Genomic DNA, 27,556 nt, shown 5'->3' with positions numbered 1-27,556 from the left:
TAACCAATTTGGACATGGAGTCAGTTCTATCTCCAAGCCAGTTCCTCAACACTGGATGCATTCAGAATACTCTCAGTTTGTGAGTAGCTAATAATGGCCAACCTGAATGTATGAAGGGCCAACCTGGCCTGTGTGCTAGGGATGCGGGGAATTCCCCTCTTGCTGTACAGCAAGTATTAGTTGGTGCTGACAATGCAGCTGTAGTTCCCCTGTTTTCATTAGAGACACAATGAGATAGAAATCCCTTCCTTCCTCCCAAACAAGGAGGGGGTGAGGTTTCAACCAGCCTGTCAGCTAAGAACCCATTTCCTATAGAGACAGTATGTGTGTGTGTATATATATACATATACAGACACATATATATACATATACACACATTCCCCCAGCCTCGTAGTCACACGTTCAGTAGTAATCAGTAATATCAGAGGTAATACAGCCGCTGTTATTTTGGCTAACCTCATAAAGGAAACTAAAACAGAAAAGTGACGTACATGATACACCACTAAATTACTGAAACTTTTTCATAGCAAAATACATAATTACCCCATTGTGGTTTTTAAGATCATTTTTCATACTGCTAAGACTCCAGGAAGCCCTATAGGTTTACACCACTGCTTCAAGAAATTTTGAAACATAATCTTTTATATGTTATGTGTCAGGAGGCACTCTCTCAAAGAAATCTGGGTAAAAAGAAAAAATTGGGATTAAGTTGGATTAAAACTCTAGATCCAAATTCATGGCATTAATTGTGATGGTAGTTTCACAGATGTATACTTACCTCCAAACACATCAAGTTGTATACATTAACTGTCTACAGCTTTTTGTATGTCAACCATGCCTTAAAAGTCATTTAAAAAAAACCCATAGAACATTTTAGTATTCAACTAAACATGTTTTTTTTCAAATTGTATGAGTAATACATGTTCATTGTAAATCAATTTTAAATGTTTTATAAATTATGTTATAAATTACATATTACATATTATGTTTATAAATTATAAAGTACAAAATCTGTTAATGTTTAATTTATACTTGTTCTACTTATATGTATACTTTTTATTACAAATATGAGATTATCAATACATATTGTTTGCCACCAGCTTTTTCCTCATAGCAATACATCATGACTTTCTATATCCATGTATAGATGTATATCGTAATTTTTGTGCTTTTTTTGTTGTTGTTGAGGAAGACTGGCCCTGAGCTAACATCCGTTGCCAATCCTCCTCTTTTTGCTGAGGAAGACTAGCCCTGAGCTAACTTCTCTGCCCATCTTCCTCTATTTTTTGTATGTGGGACGCCGCTGCAGCATGGCTTGATAAGCAATGTATATAGGTCTGCGCGTGCGGGATCTGAACCTGCAAACCCCGGGCTGCCGAAGTGGAGCGTGGGAACTTAACCACTACACCACCGGGCTGGCCCCATATCGTAATTTTTAATGGCTGAGTGTTGTGGTACTGTGGTGAAGTATTATAGGTTATTCAGCCAATCTCCTTTCTTGAACCTTTAGGTTATTTTCAGGTTTGCACTCTTAATTAGTGCAGTGGTCACCTTTGCATAGTTCTTTCTTTCTTAGGATGAATTTCTAGAAGTGAAATTGCTGGATCAAAGAATTCACATTTTTCAGGCTTTAAATCTGAATTGCCAAATTGCGGTCAGTTCACATTCCTTCCAGTCTTAGAAAGTGTGCTCATTTCTCCCTATCGTGGATAGTAGACAAGTTTTCCCACATCGTTGCCAATCTGGTAACTTTAAAAATGGCATCTCCTCTTTTTAATTGGCATTCATTATTCATGAAGCTGACCCTTTTTCGTGTTCACTGGCCTTTGTAGATTTTGGTCTTACAAATGAGCAGCTCACAGTCTTGATTACAGGTACTTAAGAAACTTTTTTCCATTCATTCATCAATTTTTTCAGTAGTTTCTTATGTTTTCTTTCCAGGAGCGACTAAAGCTGGTGACTGTTTTGGGTGCCGGCCTTCTCTGTGGAACTGCACTGGCGGTCATCGTGCCTGAAGGAGTACACGCACTTTATGAAGATCTTCTTGAGGGTGAGAGAGAGAGAAGGGCCTTCTTTGAGACATGTTGTTGACATGGAGGGTTGAAAGGACAAGCTTAGTGGTATTTTTTCTGAACACGGTTTATGTTTGCCATAGAATTCTACCCAGAGAAGAGTTCTTAAAACATATTTTTTGACATCTTTGACACTGAACACATCCTTAGCAATTTGTGAATTGAATGCCCCAATTCAGGAATACCACTTAAGATTTATTTGCAATAACCCGTGAATTCCAGTCTTTGTATGATAGTCCTTTTTTAATGCCCACTCAAAAACTTCCCAAATCCTACATGATAGTGATTATATTTTTAGTGTTATTTAATTGAAAAAATATATACATTTGGATTCAAGGACTCTTTACTAGTAAACTTTGTAAATAATTGGTGAGGACCCCTGCAGTAAAGGATAACTAAAAAATTAAAGAGGTCTCTGCTGACCCTAATAACAACAAGCAGAGAACAGTATAGCTGTGTGGGAGTAAATACTGGACAGTGAGCTTGGTTCACTCACCTGCTAAATAATTTGATCCTTCACACTAGCTTGAAAGCATACTTGATTCAAATTTGTGACTCAGCAAAATCAGATTACTACTTGTCATGAAACTTCACAGATAACCTGTGAAGGATTGAAACCACAACTGTTAAATTGGTGAGCTGAATCTTCAAATACTGAGTCTACTGGACTTTACAAATAGTATAAAGAGGTAGGCACCTTCCAGATTTCTTACTAGATACAATATAATACAGTCATGTGCTGCATAACAACATTTCTGTCAGCAACAGACTGCATATATGAGGTGGTCCTATAGGATTAGTACCATATAGCCTAGGTGTATAGTAGGCTATACCATGTAGGTTTATGTAAGTATACTCTATGATGTTCGCACAATGACAGTTGCCTAACAATGCATTTCTCAGGACTTGTGCTTGTTGTTAAGCGACTCATGACTATGAATAGCTTTTCAGATCTCCGTAGAGTAAAAGAACTGTATCCTTTATCCAGAGTGATGATGCCCTTATGCCTGGGGCATGAATATGGGCATAATGGTGTTTGGTAGGCAGAGAGTGGTGGCAGATGTTATATTTAAGGATTGTAGGGGTCTTATTGCAAAATAGGACAGAGGCTGAGAATTGGTCAACTTTAAGGGGAAAAAATAATAAATCAGGAGCCTTAAAGCAATAGTTTCCACTCTTTTTTGATCACACATCCTATTGGGAAAAAAAGATATATATGTACTATTGCACTGATTTACTGTGTACATTATAAAACACACTCCTAAAATAGAAAATTTTGGATTATGAGATTTAAAGTATAGGTCAGTATTTTCTTTCAGATCTCAGTGGATTGTCTTGAATTTTTCCAGGTATGATTATTCCACTGTAGAGATCACTATCTTGATATACTAGAAAATATTCACACCATGACTAAATAGACAGTTAAAATTTTTTCTCATGGGCCAGCTCCGTGGCCTAGTGGTCAAGTTTAGTGTACTCTGCCTCAACAGCCCAGGTTCGGTGTCCGGGCCTGGAACCACACCACCTGTCAACCGCCATGCTGTGGCGGTGACCCACATACGAAATAGAGGAAGATTGGCACAGATGCTAGCTCAGGGTGAATCTTCCTCAGCAAAAAAAAAAATTTCTAGGCTTTATAGCTAAGAAAGAACTATGGGTAGCAGTTATTTTCTAAACTTGTCTGATAAAAGTTCATTAAGGGAGGGGTACATTTTAAAAGTATAGTTTTCTGGGGGCCGGCCTCGTGGCATAGTGGTTAAGTTTGCATGCTCCGCTTCAGCGGCCCAGGGTTTGCAAGTTCGAATCCTGGGTACAGACATAGGCACCCCTCATCAAGCCATGCTGTGGCGGCGTCCCACATACAAAATAGAGGAAGATGGGCACAGACGTTAGCTCAGAGCCAATCTTCCTCAGCAAAAAGAGGAGGATTGGCAACAGATGTTAGCTCAGGGCTAATCTTCCTCACCAAAAAAAAAAAAAAAAAAAAAGTATAGTTTTCTGGCTCCCAACCTAGACTACAGAATCAAAATCTCCAGGGAAGGGGCCTGGGATTATCTATTTTTAACAAGTTGTCTAATGATTCTTATTAGACAAGTTTGGGAAACACTGAGGTAGAGGAAAGAAGTGCTTCAGGTATAGTTTTGTTTTTTTTTTTTTCATTGAGGGAGATGGGCCCTGCACTAGCATCTGTTCCCAGTCTTCCTCTTTTTCTTTTCTTTTTTTTTTTTCTCCCCAAAGCCCCAGTACATAGTTGTGTATCATAGTTGTAGAGTTGTAGCTCTTCTATGTGGGATGCCGCCTCAGCATGGCTTGATGAGCAGTGTGTAGGTCTGCACCCAGGATCCTAACTGTTGAATCCCGGGCTGCTGAAGCAGACCACGAGAACTTAACCACTAGGCCACCAGACCAGCCCTGTGTTTGTTTTTTTAATAACAGTTTTATTGAGATATTCTTCATATAACATATTTCAGGTATAATTTTGAGGTTAAATTTAGCTACCACGTGTTGAGTTGTATTCCTTTAATTTTCAGTTTTCTTGGTTTTGGCCAAAATAATTTTGTGAACTCATTTGAAAACAGATACAATGGGCTTTATAAACCTGCTTTTCTCAAAATAATCATTTGGGTCTCTTTAACCTTTCATCATGGATTAGTCTCCAGCTCTAAGCTATTATTTAAACTTTTTTTTTTTTTAATTTTCATTTATATATTTTGTACTCACTCTTTTTATTGTACACATCTGTGAGTTTTGACAAATGCAAAGTCATGTTATCACCACTGCAATCGAAATACAAAACAGTTCCATCACACCAAAAACATTCCCTCACACTGCCCTTTTGTAATCAAACCTTTCCCCCACCCCAGCCTGTGGCAATCATTGATCTGTCCTTATAGTTTTGCCTTTTCTGAATGTCATGTAAATGAAATCTTGTAGCCTTTGGCTCTGGCTTCTTCACTTAGTATACTGCATTTGAGAGTCATCATATTGTTCTGTGTATCAGTGGTTTGTACCTATTTAATTCTGAGTAGTGTTCCATTGTTTGGATGAACCACAATTTGTTTATTCCTTCCCCAGTTAAAAAGACATATGGGTTGTTTCCAGTTTTGGTAATTATAAATAGTCACTATAAACATTTTGTGTACAGGTTTTTGTGTGAACATGAGTTTTTATTTCTTTTGCATGTTTATAAATAGAATTGCCGTGTCATATAGGTAAGCGTGTGTTTAACTTCATAAGAAATTGCCAAGCTTGTTTCCAAAGTGGCTGTCCAGTTTTGCATTCCCATCAATAGTGTATGAGAATTCTAGTTGATTTCTCTTCCTTGTCAGCACTTTGTGTTGTCTGTTTTGTTAGTTTTTATTTGTTATTCTAATAGGTGAATAGTGGTATCTCATTGTGGTTTTAATTTGCAGTTTCCTAATGGCTAATAATGTCCAATATCTTTTTCTGTGTTTGATTGCCATTGTTATGTCTTCTTTGGTAATACCAGATCTTTTACCCATTTTTTAAATTGAGTGTTCTTATTATTGTATTTGGAGAGTTCTTCATATATTCTGCATACAAGTGCTTTATCAGATGTGTGATCTGCAAATATTTTCTCCTAGTCTATGGCTTATCTTTTTATTCTCTTAACAGTATCTTTCACAGAGTAGTTTTTAATTTTGATGAAGTCCAATTTATCAATTCTTTCTTTCATGAACTGTGCTCTGGTGTCATATCCAAAATTACCATAACTTCTGAAATGAAATGCTACGTAAAAAATTATAGAAATGAAGGCCATTTTTTGCCTTCAGTATCTAACTGTTGAGTATTTACTAGATTTCTGGCCTTATATTGATTTTTAGCAGTTCAGAGATCTAAGATATAGCCCCTGCCTTCAAGAATTCACAGGCAGGGCTGCCCCCGTGGCGCAAGCGGTTAAGTGCGTGTGCTCCACTTTGGCGGCCCGGGGTTCACAGGTTCGGATCCCGGGCGCGCACCGACGCACTGCTTGTCGAGCCATGCTGTGGCGGCGTCCCATATAAAGTAGAGGAAGATGGGCACGGATGTTAGCCCAGGGCCAGTCTTCCTCAAGAAAAAAAGGGGAGGATTGGCATCGGATGTTAACTTAGGGCTAGTCCTCCTCACAAAAAAATAAATTAAAAAAAAAAGAATTCACAGGCAATGGAAAAGGAACAAATTAACAATCAATGACAGCAGGGGTTGGCAAATTTTTTCTGTAAAGAGCCAGATTAAATATTTTAGGCTTTGTGGGCCGTATGGTTTCTGTTGCAATTACTCAACTCTGCTGTCGTAGCATAAAAGCAGCCATAGACAATCTGTGAACAAATGAGCATGGCCGTGTTCCAATGCAGCTTTTATTTACAAAAGCAGGCACCAGCCCTTGTATTGTAGTTTGCTGATGTCTGAATTATGATATAGTAAGATAAGACCTATGATAGAGAAATATCCAGTGTGCTATGTATACGTGAGGGGAGGAGGACACAGCAAATCTCAAGGAGGAGGGGACTTATGAGCTGAGTCTTGAAGGACAAAGTGTTAGCCAGGAGAAGCAGCATGGAAGGCCCATGCATTCATTAATTCATGCAGTGTAGGCAGAGACAGGTATGGGAGCTCAGTTTGTTAAGTGTTAAGTGGATGGCTCGTTAAAAGGTAATCATTCAAATCCTCTCCAATAGCATCTTTATAAATAGCATTGAATATTGTAGCTACCTAAATTCTGTGATTTATTTCACATAGGTAGCTTCTTAACATCTATAAATGTGAAAGATTAAATCGTGGTTTTATATATTAAAATGGAAGCATACCCGAAATTGCCTTATCTTTAGAGAAAATCATGTGTTTTACTTCATTTATTTCACATTCTTAAGGCCATGCTAAACTATTCTCCAGCGCACAAAGACGACCTACTTGAAAAATGATGAGTTCTACCATTTCAGTATTGCACATCAGAGTACTGCATTTGAAGTTTATTGATTTTTATTGAAATATTGCATACAAAAAAGTATATGTCATACACACAGGAAAGCACACATATTGGCAGTGTATAGCTCAATGATTTTTCACAAACTAAACACACTTATGTTAGCATGAGGTTACATTTTAATTGTCCAACATTACTGATTCAAGATTCTTAGATTGCTTCTCTCTTAAATTTAATTATGTTTCATCTCTGAGCTTTCAATCAATTCTTTGACTTAAAATCCTTACTGCTGACAATTTTGCTTGTGTAAGGGACCGGGTGGGCACATACAACTTGCCCACTTTTTTCTCCTGACCTGTCTCGCATTCACCTGTCTTTAGTTGACCACTGCAGCCTAGACTTCTAATTTCCAGAATATGCCCCTTGTTCCAAAATCATCTATTTTGTCCTCTGAGTCTCTCTATACCTCCACTAGTGCTGTCAAACTGAAGGTAGTAGCAACTCAGTGGGTCTTGAAATAAATTTAGTAAGTTAGACTTGTGATCAGCATTTTAAAAAGAGGGAGGAACAAAGACAGAAAAAGAGATAGACAAATAGAAGAGTGCATTGTAACCATTGTAAGGTTAAGTACTATTTTGTGAAAGTTTTTTTAGTTTTTCATATATATATGTGTTTACTAGATCATGATATAAAATTTATTTTTTGCTATGAGTCATGCTTTTAAAAGTTTAAACACATTGTCGTAAATCTCATTTCAGCAATTTCAAAAGCTGCTTAACATTAACATCAGAATAACTACTGATATTCATAGACCTTGTTTAAATTTAAAAAGTGAACATTTATTTGCTGAAGGATATCTTATCTCTTAGAGAAGTACTCCATCTCATTTTAAGATGCCAGTGTAACTCAGAGATATTATGAGAAAAAAGTTACAGGCAGATATCCCTCATGAATATAGATGCAGCAGTCCTTTACCAAATATTAGCAAATTGAATCCAGCAATATGTAGAAAGGATAATACATTTTGACCAAATGAAGTTTATCCCAGGAATGCAAAACAGGGGTTGGATTAATATCCAAAAACCAGTTTAATTTATTATATTAATCAAATAAAGTAGAAAAACCATTTGATCATCCTTAACAGGTACAGAAAAGCATTTGACAAAATTAAACTCCCATTCATTAAAAAATTATCAGCAAACTAGGAAAGAAACTTCCTTACTGAGAAAGGGCATATTTGAAAAACCTGCGGATAAGATGCCTAACATTGGGAACAAAGCAATGCTGTCTCCTCTCAGCCTCTTATATTTAACGTTATCCTTGGGGTGCTAGGCAGCTTCTAGCCTGCAATAAGGCCAGAAAAAGAAAGAAAAGGCATAAAGATTGGAAAGAAGTAAAACTATCTGTTTGCAGATGACATGATCATGTATGTAAAAATGGTTAAAATTTAAAAGCCTCACAAATATCAAATGGTATGGAGCAACTAGTACTCTCATACATTGCTGTTGGATATGTAAAATGGTACAACCACTTTGGAAAACAGTTTGACAGTTTTTTATAAAGTTAGACATACACACAACCCATCAATTCTGATCCTAGGTATTTACCCCAGGGAAAAGAAAATGTTATCCACAGAAAGACTTGTACCTGAATGCTCACAGCAGCTTTATTTATAGTAGACCAAAATTGGAAATAACGCAAATGTCCATCACCAGGTAAAAGGATAAACAAATTGTAACGTGTCCATACAGTGGAACACCACTCGTGTCCATACAGTGGAACACCACTCAGCAAAAAGAGGAACAAACTACTGATACACACAAAGCATTAGATTTCAAAACATTGTGCTGAGCAAAAGAAGCCTGACACAGAAGAGTACATATTGTGTGATTCCGTTTATGTGAAATCCTAGAACAGGGAAAAGTCTCTGGGGACAAAAAGCACGAGTGCCTGCCTGGGACCGGGAGTGATGTATTGACTTCAGAGAAACACAGGAGAACTTTTCTGGGATATTTAAATATTCTATATCTCGACCTTGGTAGTAGTTACTAGAGTTTTTACATTTGTGAAAACTCGTTGTGTTTTATTTTATGTAAATTATACCTCAATAAAGTTGATTTTTCTTTTTTAAAAAGAGAGATTTAGACATTTAACTAAAAAACAAGTAAAGGAAATCACTATTAGAAAAAATCTTCAGATGAAAAAATTCCTTTGGGATGATGAAAAGTTCTGGAGATGAACGATGGTGATGGTTGCAGAACAATGTGAATGTACTTAATGCCACAGAACTGTACACTTAAAAATGGTTAAAATGGTAAGTGAATTTTGTTATGTATATTTTACCACATTAAAAGTAGGTTAGAAAAAAAAAGCTATGAAAACAAAAAAATCTGTCAAGAATTAGAAAAATATATGAGTTTTTATTATCTTCAGATGACATGTGCTTTCTGCCCCTCAAAAATGACTTTCAAAAAATTAAGGCAGAGTCTAAAATATTACAACAGGCTTGTGCAATTTCTTTGGTCAAAGGTTAAAAAAAATGTTTAATTATAAACATTAAATGTCTAGTATGTTAGCCTCTATTCATGAAACACAGCAAAGATAAGAATTATGGCCTAGGGCCGGCCCCGTGGCTTAGCAGTTGAGTGCGCATGCTCTGCTACTGGCGGCCTGGGTTTGGATCCCGGGTGCACACCGACGCACCACTTCTCCGGCCATGCTGAGGCCGCATCCCACATACAGCAACTAGAAGGGTGTGCAACTATGACATACAACTATCTACTGGGGCTTTAGGGGAGAAAAAAGGAGGAGGATTGGTAATAGATGTTAGCTCAGAGCCAGTCTTCCTCAGCAAAAAGAGGAGGATTAGCACAGATGTAGCTGAGGGCTGATCCTCCTCACAAAAAAAAAAAAAAAGAATTATGGCCTTGAAGCATTTATGCTTTGAGTGTCAGATATGTAAAATATAGACTAGTAGTATTACCTGGCCAGGTATCATTTACTGTTATTCAGAGTCTCCCAACAGTCATGATATTTTTAGAACTGAATTTAGACTGAAGGATGTGCCTCTTTTAAACTGCGCTGCCTTTTTGGCTTCTAATTAGTGATTGCCGCCTGGTATTTTTTAAAGCTAAAAATTTTATACTCAATTTGCTCTTTTTTTTTTTTAATTTTACTTATTTATTTATTTCCCCCCCAAAGCCCCAGTAGATAGTTGTGTGTCATAGCTGCACATCCTTCTAGTTGCTGTATGTGGGACACGGCCTCAGCATGGCCGGAGAAGCGGTTCCTCGGTGCGCGCCCGGGATCCGAACCTGGGCCGCCAGCAGCAGAGCGAGCGCACCTAACCGCTAAGCCACGGGGCCGACCCTCAATTTGCTCTTTATTTGCAATTTTTCTATAAACCTACGTGTAAAACTAAATGAATTTGTTTGTAATTATTTTCATTGTTACTGTTCTTCATTTGCCTATTTTCATTAGAATAAAACTTACTGCAGTTTCTGATAAGATTGGCGTGAATTTCTCAGCCAGAAAGGAGGATTTGGGGATAATATCCCCTGGGAATTTGCTTGTTTTCCCCTGTTTCCCCTAAAATCCCCTGTTTTCTTGCTTGGTGATTTGCTTCCACTTCCTAGGTTTCGGGAATAACAGGCAGTTAAAAGGTCCGCATGCCAAAAGCAGAAGACACTTGGGAATTTTTTCGTCATGAACTTTAAGTTAAAGGAGTTTGTGATTGGCTGGATTACAGTATATGAAGTGGATGTCTTTGCAATAAAGTGAATAGAGCTTGAGATACAAAAGAATGGAAGCTTCTACATGAAGATGTTTAAGGGGGAAAACACATTTTTCTCTTTATGGTTCGCTCTACTTTAGGAAAACATCACCAAGCAAGTGAAACACAGAATGTGATTGCATCAGACAAAGCAGCAGAAATACCAGTTGCCCATGAACATGAGCACAGCCATGACCACACACAGCTGCATGCCTACATTGGTGTTTCCCTCGTACTGGGCTTTGTTTTCATGTTGCTGGTGGACCAGATTGGCAGCTCCCATGTGCATTCTACTGATGGTAAGTGGTTCCAAGGCTTTTTGGGCAGTACAATAAATTTGCAGTTTAGAAAGTCACAAATGATAACATAATTCAGTATATGTCAATGGCCTTATTTAGCGCTGAAACTCTTGTCTGTCTCAGGTTCCGTTGAACATTTTATTCAGTTGGGGGGCCTAGTGAGTTGTGACTTGTGGCACAAGGGAGTGTTGATTGGGTTATTACCCTGGTTATCTTAAGGCTGTCGGCATTTGGTTGAGAGTCTAGGGCAGAAGTTCTTAACCCTTTTTGTGCCATGGAGCCCGTAGGTAGTTAGCCTAGGGGCCTTTCATTGGAATACTGTTTTTAAATGTGTAAAGCATAATGCATACGATTACAGAGAACACCAATTATGAAATAAAGTTACCAAAACATTAAAACAAATTTGTGATATGGTAGTGTATATCTTCTTTATCAGTGAATTAAATAATGAGATGATATATTTAAATCATAAGCAAAGTAAAGTTAAATTTTTTTAGGACATCAGTATGATAGCTGTTGTTGCTTAGCTTGACTGAGAACATTAAATTGTAACATGGGCTTTAAGAAGGCAACAGAGGGTCAAGTTGACCAGCCAGTTGATTTGGATTTTTGTTTTGATGGTAACTAGTGTAGAAAATCCTGATTCACAAAGATATTTTCTTATATATACTTAAACACATTCCTAGCTTGCTTTCCAAGGAAAGATAAGCTTCTCCCAAGGACAATTAGAATTCTCCAAGACTTTTTAAATTTAACTCTAGTCATATTAACTTCTTTGTCTTAAAATCAATGAATTCATCTTTGGCTAGGTCAACATCTTTGATATGGTTTATATTAAATAAAAAAGGATGCTGATCCATGATATAACTTTGATGCCATAGTGATAGAAACAAATTTGAAAGAGTTCTACTAGACATAGATATCTGTTTTCAAATACATTGATGGAGAATTTTGCAGATAGGAACTACTGGAAAACAGCATAGATATCTTGGTCCCAGTGGGAGATCCCATGACTTACACTGTTTGGTGGCTGAATGACTGTGAGGTGCAGAGTTGCCTGATAATTGCCTAGCTCCATCTGATGAGTGTCTGCAGGCTGGAAGACTAATCATGCAGTGTGGCAGCACTTCTATAAGCCCTTAATTTAAAGTAGTGATGAGTGACAGTAATAATCTATCTGTATTAAGATATCTAAAACGTTTAACTGTAAAATGATAGGAAATTATCTGGCTTCTATTGGCAATAAAGTATAGGTAGTGCTAATATTACTTGTGGTTTGTTGTCTACATTCATAATTAAAGGAAGTGCTAAATTTCAGTTAGAGGTTAGTAAAAATAAAAATGCGTTTTTTGTCCAAGTTAAGGTCACAAACAAACCTTGCATTCTACCTGTGTTCTCCTGTGTGGACCTCAAGTTAAGAATCCTTGATCTACAAAAAAAGTCTGTAGAAAAGGAGGCAAAAGACATGAATAGATAGTTCCTAAAAAGATATAAAAATGGTCCTTAAACTTAGGAAAAGATATTCAGTTTAACTTAAAATAAGAATGCCAGGGCCAGCCCTGGTGGCCTAGTGGTCAAGTTCAGCGCACTCCGCTTCAGCAGCCCAAGTTTGGTTCCCAGGCGTGGACCTACACTACTCATCTGTTAGCAGTCATGCTGTGGCAGTGGCCCACATAAAAAAAGAGGAAGATTGGCAACGGGTGTTAGCTCAGGGCAAATCTTCCTCAGCAGAAAAAAAAAAAAAGAATGCCTATCAAAATTCCTCTTAGATGCCATTTCTCACCTGTCAGGCAAAAATTCAAAAGCTTGATAATGCACTCTATTGGCAAAGCTATGGTGAAAGAGACACTCTCATATATTGCTCTGGGAATGCAAAATGGTAAAGCCCCTGTGGAGGGGAATTTGATAATATCTAACAAAAACTACATGTGTATTTACCCTTTGACAGAAAAATCTACTTCTAGGAATTTACTCTGATAATATGGCTCCAATATGAAAATACATATGCACAAGATTTTTCAGTGCAGCATTATTTATCATTGTAAAACCACTTTAATGTCCAGTCATGGAAATTGGTTGAATGAACTGTGATGTGTACATACAGTGGAGTTCTGTGTAGCTATGAAAAAGAATGAGGAATCAGATCTTGGTGAACTGAGAGGGAGAGATTTTCAGGAAATATTGTTAAGTGAAAAAAAAGCAAAAATATAAGTAAGCATCTATCATATACTGTTTCGTGTAAGCAAGAAGGAGAAATAAGAAAACATATATATATCGATCTGCTTATCTTTACAAAAAAGAAACATTAGAAGGATCAGCTAGAAAACAAAGTTGGTTACCTGTAAGCGGTGGGGAAGGCTTGGGGGTATGATTGGGCAGAAGGGTTTTAGGAGGGCGTGACACTTCCCGGGGATGCCTTTTTGATATAGCTTTGACTTTTGGACACATATTAATATTCTCCATATTCAAAAAATAAAATGAAATCAACAAGGATGGGGAAGGTAACTGAAACAGATGAACTGTATTTCAAACATATAGTACAATCATACTGAAGGGGGTTTAAAAAAACAACTAATTCAAGTAACTTATGAATGTAGTATTTGACTGTGTACCTTTAGTCTTGGGTGGGGTTGTGGGAGAAACATAAACAAATACTGAATTCTTTTTAGTAGGCCTTGCTTTTTGTACTGGTATGGGCAAAACAATTAAACTGTTTTAGATGTACTATAGGACTGAGCAAATGAGTCAATGTGTTGATGTTGGCAGAACCACAGTTCTCGCTGTGGAATGAGGGACATACAAATATGCAACGGGAGAGGGCAAGAAAGATCCCCGGTAGGGATGGGTTGGAATTGGAGCTATTGGATTCATGATTTCTAAAATGTATATGTGTACATATATACATGTGTGTGTATGTATCCATGTATGTATGTCCTAGCCCTGTCTGCGGAGAGGGCCTAGAAGTAAAGACACTCCACTAGCACCCATCATACCAGGGCTCTTTGGAGAAATGGCTGATTCCAGGACAGGGGCAGAGTAAGTACAAAATGAGCTTGGAACATCTATTGCTCAAAAAAAAGTAGGAAGGAAGGAAGAAGATGGAAACATGTCACAGGATATAAGAACCAACTTGAAGGAGTTCCCACTGGCCAGATCTAGGACAATTTGAGCACCAAAATAATTAGAAATAGTGATGAAGTATAAACCATTGAAAACATGGGAATCGATGAGCACATCCACACGAGAGAGAGAGAGAGAGAAAGATAAAAGAAAAAAGGAGGGCCCTTGCTTACAGTAGAAAGCTAAATGCCAACTGGTAAATGTGGAAAGAATTCTGGAGTTAGAAAATTGTTTTTGAAACATTCATAGTAAAAATTGGCTCAGGCAAGAATCATCAATAGATGTTAAATCTAGGCAGTAAATTTTGATTTGCTTATTAGTTCCAAGGGAAAAAGAAGTAACTAAATGAAGAAATCAGACAGTGTCTTGACCAGATGATCATCATTGGCCTTCAGCTTTCGGTGTGGGAAACTAAGTTCCTATCAGACCAGCCTCCTTAGAGATAACTATAAACTCTGGACAAAATTTAAAAAACCACTACCTAAAGATACGGAGAGTGACCTAAAGCAGGCAAATTCTGGAGGGGAGTTAGTACCTGGAACAGGGTGAGTTTCCTATTTTTACTGCTTTTAGCAGTCAGTTCCCTGTGGGTTAACTAAAACTCTAATAGAAAACTCAGTCTTTGTGGACTGAGGAACCAGAAGACTGAGTTCAGTGTAACTACTGGAAAGTGAGGAAAGAATCTTAGAAAGGATAGAGACAGAGAAACGCAGCCCGAAATTCTGTGTATAAATGCTGCAGAAGTCTCTGGCCGAGCCCTGAACCATGCTTTCGTGGGCAGACTCCAGGCAGCTCAGTTAAAGATAAAAGAACCAAACAGATTTGAGCAGCTGCCCAAAAAACAAGAGTTTACCATTTGAGCCAAACCAAATTACTTAAAGCAAAACAAAAAATCAACACTCTTTGGAGGACTGTAAGAGAATCCAGAGTATCCGTAAGATAACGTTCACAATGTCCAGCATATAATCCAAAATTCACACTACCAAGTGAGCAGCAGATGTGCCTCTAGATGTGATATCCTGAGAAGTGTCGCCTATGTAGTATTCCATCCGAGAAAGCGACACATCAGACCAACCCAAAAGGAAGGATCATTCTATTAAAAAACAGGAAAGGCACAGAGAGGGCAATAGATTCTTCCAAAATATCAATGTTACTAAAGTCAAAGGCAGAGAAAATGTTCCAGATTAAAGGAGACTAAAGAGATACAACCTAAGTGGAATATATGATCTTAAACTGGATCCTTGCTGGATAGGAAAACTGCTCTGAAAGACATTCTGGGCAATTGAGAAAACTGGAATATGCAAGAAAGATTAGAAAAAAGCATCAGTGTTAAATTTGCTGAAGTTGATAACTGTACTGTGATTATATAAGGAAATATCCTTTTTCTTAGGAAATACACACTGAAGTTATCTAGGGGTAAAGAGTTATGATGTAGGCAACTTATTCTTAAATGGTACAGAAGAAAAAGATGTATGTATATGTGTTTGTGTGGTGTGGATGGAGGAAGAAAGCATGAGGACAAATGATAAAGTAAATGGGGTAAAATATTATATACACTAGGTCATTCTGAGAAAAGGGTATATGAATGTTTTTTGAACTATTCTTGCAACTTTTTGGAAAATTTGAAATTACTTCCAAATAAAAAAGGTTTAAAAAAAATCATGGAATTAAACTTAAACAAAACAAAAAATACCCTTGCTGTAGAAAGGTTTTTAATCTCCTTGCATTTACTATTTCTTTTCAATTTTTTTCCATAGACTTTTTTTTTACTAATAAAGTCTTATCTTAGAAAATTGATTTAGAAGTAAAAGGTTATATTCCTGTGCTTTATTCCAAATAGCAAATGAGAAGCACCCTCTGTTGGATGATACCTGACTCCAGCTGCTTTACATGGTTGCCCACAGTGGCCTCTGTGACATTTTTCTTTCGATTCTTGCCAGTGTCCATTTAAAATGCATTTATAGGCCCATTAGTGTCCTGTAATCCTATACAAAGAATTAAATGTAGCATGTGTTCCTTTATGCTTCCTCCAGTTTTGTCTCTGAGGTCACTGTTTTTGCTGGCTTTCATGTATCTGATGACCTGGCTTTACCTATTATCTGCAGGTTTTTATGTATTATTAAGTATCAGTAAAAGTTAATTCATGTATTAAATTTATTCTGAAGTACAGTTTTTTCCTACAGATTTATAAAAACTGTGTTTTAATTTTAAAGCCTCTAATTTTTACTTAGGGGGTTCTTGTAACTAGACCACAAGACTGTATATAAAGAAAGCCAAAACAAGCTTGTCGCACAGTGTAATATGATTGTTCTTCCCAGTTTGGGCAGATATTGAAATATTTGTTGTCTCAGAGCAATTAGGCGCTTTCCTGTCCCTTCCTTGCAGTGTTTTAATTAGAAGATAAATTTTATTAGTAAAAAGATAACATGTTGCTTTACTTGTGTACACTTTTTCCATTGTAAACCATTCCTTCTGTGCGCTGGGCTCCTCAAGAAGATGAAATCCCTCAGAGTTTATTTGACTAATGTCCATCTGTCATTTCACCTGGCATTTTGATGTCCACATCTTTTAACTTTACATTGTTTGGACATTATTCACTTGCTTGTATATTTCTTATGATAGCTGTAACAGTCATGAAATACAGATAAATACCAACTTTTTTCACTCTCCAACAAGAATTGATTAAGCAACTATTGGGTGCCCAGTCCTGTGCTACATTCTGGAAGACATGTAAAAAAGAAATAGAAAGAAGTAGAAAATGTAATTCTGTATAGTTTACAGTCAATCGGGAGATATAAGACATATTTAAGTGAAAACAGTTTTATATATCTAAGGTGGTGATACAGAAGAAACCTTGAAGTAGCATGTAGAGACTGCACAGAGAGCTCTCCATTCCTAGGCAAGGGGAGAGTTGTTTTGAGCTGGAATTAATCTTTGATTCTTTCTTGAGGGAAGTGGTCCTAGAATTAGACTTTAAACAAAATGTCTAGGTTTTGGATTGATGAGCTGAGAAGTTCAGTACATGCCAAGAATTAGGAGTGAGGAGATTTGGGGAAAGGAGAATGAGAATGTTTTGTTAGAGGATGTTAGAGAAACTGGTTTAACTGGACTGGATAGTGAGAAAAAAGATGATACCTGTTGATAAAGCACTTAAGAACCTACTGAATAGAGCTGTTTGGACTGAATTTGAAAAGCAGCAGATTCTTAACTAGTTAACTGACACATCAAAAGGGTGGCAATTCAGGAAGATGACTGTGACAAGGCTGTGTAAGGTGAGTTTGAGTAGGAAGAAAAGAGAGTAAAGGGAAACGAGTTGGGAGCCTACTGCTAATTAAGGTTTGAGTTGGTGAAAATTTAGGTTAGGATGGTGGCAATAAAATGGAAAAGGGGAAACGTGACGGACATTTTGATGTTAGAATAAAGATAAAGTTGCAGGAGGCTGGGGAAGAGGAGCAGGTAGACAGTGACAATTAGATTGGTCTGAAGAGAAGCAGTGAGAGGCCACAGAGCACATTCCATGGAGAGGTTGAGGGTTAAGGGGCGTGAGGCAGTTGGGGGTTACATATGGTTTTTTCAGGGAAGGCTGGGTCAAATGAGGAGTTCCCTCCTGCCCACTCTTCAGGACAGGGGACTCTTAGTGTTTGAAGCAGAAAAAAACAAGACTGTAGCGAGAAAAATAATAATCTGCTACTTTAAGAGCTTTTGAAGAAATCTTCCACCTCCAGGTAGGGGTTCTAACAGTTTCTATTTCACATTGCTTAATGGCTGACTTGCTTATTTTTGCTACAGATCCAGAGACAGCAAGGCCTAGCAATTCCAAAATCACCACCACGCTGGGTCTGGTCGTCCATGCTGCAGGTAGGCCTGGATCGCAGTGGAACCCCTTTCTTTTCTGTCACACAGTCAGGGGTTTAGTGTTTACATCACAGGGACCATCCACATGAAATGCTCTCGGGCTGGCCTGGAGGACAGGGTTGCTTAATAAAGTCCTCCAACACAAGTATAAGCTCTGGCATACTCAGTGTCAGGTCAGGGGTTTGCAAGCTCAGGATGATTTTTGTATTGTTTTTTTTTTTAATTTTTTTTTTGTGTGTGTGAGGAAGATTAGCCCTGAGCTAACATCCGATGCCAATCCTCCTCTTTCTGCTGAGGAAGATTTGCCCTGGGCTAACATCCATGCCTATCTTCCTCTACTTTATATGGGACGCTGCCACAGCGCTGCTTGACAAGCGGTGCGTCGGTGCACGCCCGGGATCCAAACCTGGGAGCCCCCGGCCGCCGAAGCAGAGTGCACGCACTTAACCACTACGCCACTGGGCCAGCCCCTGATTTTTGTATTTTTCAATGGATGAAAAAAAAGACTATGTTGTGGCACATGAAAATGACTTGAAATTCAAATTTCAGCATCTATACAGTTTTATTGGAACACAGCCATGCCCACTTGTTTAACTATTATCTGTGGCTGCTTTTGCACAATAATGGCAGAGTTGAGTAGTTGCAAGAGAGCAAATGGCCTACAAAGCCTAAAATATTTCCTATCTGGCCCTTTAAAAAAAAAGTTTGCTGACCTCTGCCCTAGAATCTCATCTGGAAAAGAGCCTCGGCACTTTTGTACTGACCAGCCCTGCTGCCCAGTATATACTCAAAGTGCTAATTGAGGCAGAGAGAGGCTGTAGAAGGCAGAAGTCTTAGCGTTGCTGATTGGGCATGCCCTAGAATCATAACTCATTTATGCCAAGTCCTAGTGTCTTTATTTTGCTTTTTCATCTACAAGATTCAGAGATGCTTCCTTTGAAATTCTTTGTTATTACAATTTGATTTATTAATCAGTGGATTTTTTTTTTTTTTTTTTTTTTTTTTTAAAGATTTTATTTATTCATTTTTTTTCCCCCCAAAGCCCCAGCAGATAGTTGTATGTCATAGGTTCACATCCTTCTAGTTGCTGTACGTGGGACTCGGCCTCGCGCTGGACGGAGAAGTGGTGCCTTGGGGCGCGCCCGGGATCCGAACCCAGGCCGCCAGCATCAGAGCGCGCGCACTTAACCGCTAAGCCACAGAGCCGGCCCAAATCAGTGGATTTTTGAACATCATACGTTTTCCAGTAACAACAACAACAATAGTAGCTGACATATTGAATATTCTGGGCCAGGTGCTGAACTCTTTACATACATTATCTCATTTAACCCTCATGAAAACCCTAAGAATACATACTTTATTGAACCCATTTTAGAGATGAGGAGGCTGAGGTTCAGAAATGTTAAGTAACCTTCCCAAAGTCAAATCCAGCTCCATCCGACTCTAAAACCCCTGCACTCCACCACTGCACTGTTATAGTTGTTGTTATTTATAGCGTCTTACGTTTCTCTTTTTCCAAATTTAGCTGATGGTGTTGCTTTGGGAGCAGCAGCTTCTACTTCACAGACCAGCGTCCAGTTAATTGTGTTTGTGGCAATAATGCTACATAAGGTAAGCAAAACTTTGATGTAAAGTTTGATGTTGAATATATTCATAGTTAAAATTTCTCTGGTCATTAACATTTTTCTGGAATGGGAAAATTTTTTTAGTTATTTTCATAATTGCTCCTCATTTTAGACAATTGAATAATTCTGTTCCTAGCTGTTTTTTTACTACTGTTTTCTTAAACTTTTACTTGAAAAGGTTTTATTTTGGGCCGGCCCCGTGGCTTAGCGGTTAAGTGCGCGCGCTCTGATGCTGGCGGCCCGGGTTCGGATCCCGGGAGCGCCCCGAGGCAACACTTCTCCGTCCAACGCGAGGCCGAGTCCCACGTACAGCAACTAGAAGGATGTGAACCTATGACGTACAACTATCTACTGGGGCTTTGGGGGGAAAAAACTGAATAAATAAAATCTTTAAAAAAAAAAAAAAAAGAAAAGGTTTTATTTTTTTATGGTCATATACTCAAACTGTTAAATTCTCTACAAATTACTATATTTCATAGTAATTTTTGTTCATAAATATTTCTCTTTTCATATACTCTCTTCTTGACTATTTCTCTTTTCCTGCTATCTAAGAAACACACACCCACAAATAGGATATTTTCTTAGCTTAGAACATTAGTTCCTAAAAGGCAGAGCTCAGTCTTGGTACTATGCCTTGTTTTTTTGTATGAGAATTCCATCAAATGACATGTACTTCATAATGTAGAAGCAATCCATACCTCTGGAGTAATAATAAGGGATAATTTTTCTTTTCCAGGCACCAGCTGCTTTCGGGCTGGTTTCCTTCTTAATGCATGCTGGCCTGGAGCGGAATCGAATCAGAAAGCACCTACTGGTCTTTGCCCTAGCAGCGCCAGTTATGTCCATGGTGACGTACTTAGGACTAAGTAAGGTAAGTGTGACTCATTCCTAGCTTCTCTAGACAAGTGTCTCATTCTTTTGTGATCTCCTAGAACCTTTCCATGCCTTGCAATTCTGTCTACTAGGGCTGCAGCTCTTAGCAGCAGCCATCCTCATTTTACTTACAAGTCTGGAAGTGACAGGTGACGGGAGGAAAATCTTAGAACCACCCTGACTCAGGGCTCGTTCGTGGGAACTGTTTCCCCCCATGCTCTCTCTGAAGGTCATTGATTCTTCTGAGTGTCATTCGATTCATATTTGATGTGATAAAACTTATATTAAAAGGAACATATGAGAAATGAGATGGTTAAAGAATGGTTAAGTTCCTGTCAATCCAGAGTTTGTTGATCTGGATTGCTAACAAATGAGGTGTTATAAACCCCTTTTCTGTTCACCTAAAGAGCCTTATCTTCTTTCAGTCAGTGAGCAGTGTATAGTTCCTTCTAAAACATTACCCTGTTTATCACTCCATGGATCAGTATAAGTTTTTAGAACTTTTGGCAGGAAGGTATGATAATTCTGGAGGCATGGGGTTACATGTTACATTTATGGCATATTCTTTTCTTAAAATTTTAATTAATTGTGTTAGTCATAGGTCCACTTTTTTTTTTTTTTCCTGAAGATGCGCCCTGAGCTAACATCTGTTGCCAATCTTTCTCTTTTTTTGCTTGAGGAAGATTAGCCCTGAGCTTAACATCTGTGCCAATCTTCCTCTACTTTATATGTGGGTCGCCACCACAGCATGGCTGATGAGTGGTGTAGGTCCGCGCCTGGGATCCCAAACCGAGAACCCAGGCCACCAAAGCGGAGCACGCCAAACTTAACCACCAGGCCACGGGGCCAGGTCCACTTTTTAAATAGAAAATGTTGAAATTGTGTGAAGTTTAGCTTATGAGATATTTCTAAGCTCTGCGAGGGCAAGTACTGCATCGTGATTACCACTGTATCTCAAGCACTGGCCTAGAGCCTAGTGCATAGACGATGTTTGTTAAATGTTAGTAGACTAAATAAATGAATGTATGAAATTTAATATCTGCATTAATAATGCTGTTGATTCCATCTTAAGAATAATACAGGCCAAACCTGTTCAACCAGACTCGAAGTTTGTTTGAAAAAGCAATTGTGTACATCACCAGTAGTCTGAAAGCCTTACTTGGAAGCTTCCCATGAATAACAAAATTGCTTTGATTTCAAGATGTCCCCAGTGTCCCAGATAGCTCCAGTTGGGAATATGGAGTAGTTTTTATTGGGACCTCTTCCGACCCTGAATTTTACCTGACTTAATTTTTCTTTTTTCTTTCTCTCTCTTAATTCACAGAGCAGTAAAGAAGCGCTTTCAGAGGTCAACGCCACTGGAGTGGCCATGCTTTTCTCTGCCGGGACATTTCTTTATGTTGCCACAGTACACGTCCTCCCTGAGGTGGGCGGAATAGGGCACAGCCACAAACCCGACTCCACTGGAGGGAGAGGCCTCAGCCGCCTGGAGGTGGCAGCCCTGGTTCTGGGTTGCCTCATCCCGCTCATCCTGTCAGTAGGACACCAGCATTAAATGTTCAGGTTCCAGCCTCAGTCCTTGGCCATTTGCCATCCAGTGAGAACAGCCGGCACATGATAGCTGCTCACGTCCTCGGTCTCTTGTCTCGCCTTGCCCATCTCACCTGTATTCCTAGAGTCCGGAGGGAGGTGAGATTAAAACCTGGAGTAATGGAAGGCTTTTAGGGTAGAAACAACATAATCCGATTGGATATGGACATTCCGTCTTATTGTCTTTTAAAAGGCCCTTGGCATTTTGAGTTGTGATGTTTCTCTTAACCCTATTCTCAGGGAAGATGGAATTTAGTTTTAAGGAAAAGTGGAGAACTTCATACTCACAATGAAATAGTAATTATGAAAATACAGTGTTCTGTAATTAAGCTAAATCTCTTTCTTAGTTTAGAGGCCCTGCCACTTTATCTATTGGTTTTTAACATGGTTCTCACCGTGTAAGACTGGTGCTTTAGCATCTCTGCTGCATGCCTTGATAGAAGGTCGTAATGCCTACTGTCTTAGATGCTGAAGATAATTGTAGTAAATTTGGGGCTAGAGTCAAGAAAATGACAGCAAGACACATTGAAAGCTGACTTTATATTCAAGAGAGATGTCCGCTGAGAAGGGATGTCTGGAGAGACTCTAACAGCTCCTTGTGCGCGGGCCTCTCTAGAGAGCCTGCGCTTCCATCCCATGGGGCGACAGAGGTAGCCTAGCTTCTCAAGAGGTGACCAGTGTTCTCTAGCGTTTCTTTTTAAGTTCTCCTTTGCAGAATACCTGCCTCCAACACATTCTTCTAGAGGAGCCAAGTTCTAGTAGCTTCAGGCCTAGGCTTTCCTTCAAGAACAGTCAGATCCCAAAGTATCTTTGGAAATTAAGAGATGTTAAATTTTAAGTGAATTTGGATAGTTACTGACATCTTTGTAGTAACCTTTTTGAACGTAAGATTACCAAAACCTATGTTGTCCCTTTTTTTCTTTTTAAGTATTTATCTTAGCAGACCAGCAGTCCTTCTGGCAAAATACATGGTGCCCCTTGGGGAGTGCTAGGTCAGCCTCACATAAGCACCTGTAGCAGTGAAGAAAGTCAAGATATATCACAAATGGGAAGTGTTTGCCTGCTGATTTAAAGCTTATTAAATCATGTCTCTTGTCTCTTCATCTTTTCTTTTCCATGCTTTTCTCCTGAGTTTTCCCTCCAGCTCCAACTCCCTACAGTTTGCTGCTTACTGCTGGTGGTGATGTTAATATTTGTGTGAGTTGAGTTCTCATCAGGACAACCACTTCTTGAACTGTGATGAAGATAATATTGTCTCTATTCTTTATTCCCTTCGGTGAAGTTACCTTTGTGTCAAATGCAGCTTTGTTAAGCCCTTAAAATCTCACTTCCTCATGTGTGATATGACACAGTCACTAATATTCTGGTAATTTACACAATTGAGACAGTAAAAGTGTTAAACAAACTAGGATAAATTTTCCGTATTTGCCAAAATCCCTGTAAACTTTGTGTTATCAAATGTGTGTAATATTGTATTATTAATTTATTTTGATTTTCTGTACCATTTCAAAACACATTACATAAAGAAGGAATCAAGACTATTTTCTTCAGGGCAGAGGATTTAGGAGTTTGTAAAATGTTTTATGTGACACTTAAGCCAGCATGTCTACAACTTCTTCATTTCCTTCCTGGATTCATCACTGGGTCAGCAGCTGTGGAAGTAGAACTCGCAAGCCCTCTGCTGGCTGTAGACCAAAGTAGCATTAATAGGGCACGGTTTTGTATAGTGGCTGGCAACCATGGCGTACAAAATGAAGACCAACAGAAGGTACAGCATGGAAAGTGTCAGTGACTTTCCTGATAACAACTCTGACTTATGAGAGCCCCGGGGTTTCATCTGGTCCTTCAGAATGACATGGTTGCCTTGATTCTCCCTAGAAATTTACTTTGTTAAATAAATAGCACATTTTAGTGTCTGGTTTGGTTTGGATAGTAGCACTTTCTGCCATATCGTTGTGTGCAATGATCCGACATTTGTTCTGCTGGCCAAAGCCTCTTTCAGCAGTGCCTTGCCATCACTGAAAAGTTGGGCTAGACTATCTTGCTGGGTAGGGCCTTGAGCTCTGGCAAGGACTGAACCTTCTAATTTCCAAATTTGCCTTCCCCTCTGGACCTCACATTAACAAGCAAAACTTTCAAGACCTATCAGCTGTCAGAAGCTGTGGGCTTTCCCAGACTTTAAAGCTGCTGCCTCAGGAACTGCTCACTTCTTTCCTGGTCAGCAGGCAGAAATAGCCATACTAATCTCATAGGGCTCAAATGCATCTTCAGGCAGCAGGGAACTGAGCAGCGTGGCAGAGGCCTCCTTCCCTGGGGGAAGAACTTGCCCATGGTGGGCAGTGTTCCAGGAGAGGCCACATTGATGGTCACTTATTTACACATTTCAGTTCCATTTTCCCCTTTTTAAAACTGCCTCCTTAGATGTGGATGCCTTAATGCTCTCACACCTTTGAAAACATTGGCAATACGTAAGTTGCTGCCATGATTACAAATGGAATTATTGGCTACCAAAGAGATGCAATTGATGATGAAAAGCATGGTCCTTCCTTCCTCCTAACCAAAGTTAATCTTAATTGCAATTTGACTCTCTTTCCTTGGTGGGAATAGTTTCTTCAGAGTCTGAGTGTTCTTTTAAATGGCAAATTAAGTTGAAAAAAACTACTGATCCATTCCCCTCACTTGTTCTCCAGTGAATTGCTTATCAGTCCCCATTTCCCTGAAGCAGCGATGTTCCAGGTCTGATGACTTTCCTGTTCACGCTGCTGCCAGATTTCTTTTTTTAGGCAAAGGCTCTGCACTGGAGTGTAGAGAGTTGGAAACAGTACCACCTGCAGAGGCTATGTGTTCTCTCTTCCCTTCATCACCATTTTATTTCCCTATTCAAAACAGCCCAGTTAGCCCTGTTCCTGTATTTTGAATCACTAGACAAAAGAGAGAGGTGGCCGTTTTGAGTCGTCAGTTCTTTGTAGAAAGGAGAAAATGTAATTGTATGTTTTTACCAGCCTACTTCTAAGTGTCGCTGCCTGGTTTTTCTGTTTTTCAAGGATTAGAACTAGGAAGACACACCAGCATTGGAGTGTACTAAGCCCCTCAGATCATGGTAGCTAGGTACTGAACATGGGAACTGTATTGTCAATGGCACAAGCCCCCAAAGAATGTTCCTGCCTAGGGCGCCCGTGGGCCTCTTGGGAGACTGAGAAAATGACTAGATTCATCCCAGACTGCTGCAGGGTGAGGTGAGAACCTCTGTAGGTGTCCTACAGGGGAACCTTCCTTGCATGAGAAAATTTCTGCTCAATACAGCATGGTCCCCATCAACCAAAGAGCACTGTTGGAGATGCTGTGAAATTAAGACCGATGGTGGAACCAGAGACATCTCGATTCACCTCAGGAGACCTAAGGGAAATTTGTGACTTGTAGAAAAGGACAAGACAACCATTAGGAATTCTCTAGATAGGCCCAGCCTAATAGAAGGAGATCAGCTTTGATTTTTATTTCTGATAGCATCTTCTAGCAAGTTGGAAGTCTCGTGGGATAACACTGCAGTTCCCCTGGTTCAGTAGCCTGAGCGGTGATTTTAAATGTCCCTTTTCCTGGATCCTTTGTAAACATGAAATCATTCCGTGGATGGCTGCCTTATAATTTTGTCTCTTTCCACTTTAATTGTGAATGGTTAAAAAATGTTTTTGCTGTTTTCTGATTTGTTTTCTGATATTAAATTTTTATTAGTGCATACCTTGTGTGAGTGGCTCGTTACTTATCCTCTCAGCAGTTCATTTTTCTGTTAGATGACCAGATTTGACCCACATTTGAACGTCAAAAAAGGTAAGGAAAAGCTTTGAAGGGCGGAGGAAAGATGTACCTAGTGTATGCACACCCTTGAGGGAAGGAAAGGAGAAGGGGAGGCTCAGGACTCAGTACACCACCTGCCCCAAAGGATACCAATTCACTGATGGGTTTTTTTTTTTTCTGTGAGGAAGATCAGCCCTGAGCTAACATCCATGCTAATCCTCCTCTTTTTGCTGAGGAAGACTGGCTCTGAGCTAACATCTATTGCCAATCCTGCTCCTTTTTTTTCCCCCAAAGCCCCAGTAGATAGTTGTTTGTCATAGTTGCACATCCTTATAGTTGCTGTATGTGGGACGCGGCCTCAGCATGGCCGGACAAGCCATGCGTTGGTGCGCGCCCGGGATCCAAACCCGGGCCACCAGCAGCGGAGCGCGCGCACTTAACCGCTAAGCCACGGAGCCAGCCCTCATTGATGGTTTTTCGGCGTTGCCGTTGTTGTTAGCAAATATTATTTATGAAGGTCACTCTGCTCCCGGAAAAGAGGAGCCGGTAACAGATTCAAATCACAGGGGATTCATTTCAAAGGCCAGAGCTGCTCTATGAGGATATAGAGGCTATAAACAACTGACCCTGGAGCAGAGATTTAAATACAAGTGCAATCCGTAAATTTGATAAATGTTTTCTCCCTCTGTGGACTTTGGTACTGTGGCCCATTTCTTAACTTACATACAGTTAAGTGTTATATACGGTGGTGTGTCACTTACGTGTATAGTTTGTATGTTTAGTCATTAGATTTCGGTATTTATTCCTGGTCCACTTTGTGCTGCTTTTCTGTGTGTATCACATGGGCTACAGCTAGTTACAAAGATTGTGCCCGGAGTGTTACATGTTTCCTGAGAACCTCGCCTCATAAAGAAGAAAATAGGCCGAAAGGACGTGGTATTTATGATCCTGCGCTTCTTACAGAAGCCTTCTGGTGAGTGCCTCATCCCTCCTGTGCCTTGAGCAGTGGACTCTGAAATCTTAGGAAGCCACCATTATTAAGTAACAGCCCTTTCATTCTGCTGCCCTGAGATCAAAGTGTATGTAAATGTATATAAATATAAATATATACAAATCAAAATGTGTATAAATAAATAGGGTTGGCCAAAATAGCCAGCAATCCTTATTCTGTTGAGTTTTGTTTCTGATTTTTTTTTTTTTTTTTTTTTTGGTAAGGAAGATCAGCCCTGAGCTAACATCCATGCCAATCCTCCTCTTTTTTGCTGAGGAAGACCGGCCCTAAGCTAACATCTATTGCCAATCCTCCTCCTCTTTCTCCCCAAAGCCCCAGTAGATCGTTGTATGTCATGGTTGCACATCTCTCTAGTTGCTGTATGTGGGACGCCATCTCAGTGTGGCTGGACAAGCGGTGGGTTGGTGCGCGCCCGGGATCTGAACCCCGGCCGCCAGTAGCAGAGTGGGCGCACTTAACCACTAAGCCACGGGGCCGGCCCTGTTTCTGATTCTTATATGCTAGAGTGGGATCCTATAGTGTAGTTTTTATAAGTAAGAAATAAGCAATCTTGTGTCTTGTCCTTACGTCTAGAATACCTTTCTCCCAGCTTCTTTCCTTTGTTCAGGTTTTGATCCAAAGT

At 39.3% G+C, this 27,556-nt stretch overlaps 1 protein-coding gene across 4 annotated transcripts in view; it reads left to right on the top strand.

The window, feature by feature from the left end:
* SLC39A9 (solute carrier family 39 member 9) overlaps positions 1-25,863 on the top strand; it is a 43,818-nt gene extending 17,955 nt beyond the window's left edge. For 2 of the 4 annotated variants that reach the window (XM_004426285.3, XM_087448326.1), the window contains exons 2-7: positions 1,942-2,050; positions 10,870-11,067; positions 17,977-18,045; positions 19,568-19,653; positions 20,404-20,538; positions 21,865-25,863. In XM_004426285.3, the coding sequence (XP_004426342.1) occupies positions 1,942-2,050; positions 10,870-11,067; positions 17,977-18,045; positions 19,568-19,653; positions 20,404-20,538; positions 21,865-22,095 (828 nt within the window). In that variant the 3' untranslated portion in view covers positions 22,096-25,863. Of the gene's footprint in view, positions 1-1,941; positions 2,051-9,159; positions 9,311-10,869; positions 11,068-17,976; positions 18,046-19,567; positions 19,654-20,403; positions 20,539-21,864 lie in introns of those variants that run through there. The other 2 variants (XM_087448324.1, XM_087448323.1) reach the window with 2 other exon arrangements.
* Positions 25,864-27,556: the final 1,693 nt, after the last annotated feature.

The sequence above is a fragment of the Ceratotherium simum genome, chromosome 24, assembly GCF_057802395.1.
Source record: "Ceratotherium simum simum isolate JZ-2026a chromosome 24, ASM5780239v1, whole genome shotgun sequence".
Classification (NCBI taxonomy): domain Eukaryota; kingdom Metazoa; phylum Chordata; class Mammalia; order Perissodactyla; family Rhinocerotidae; genus Ceratotherium; species Ceratotherium simum.
Note: the sequence above shows the minus strand (reverse complement) of the source record. Positions and strands in the feature narration are given on the sequence as shown.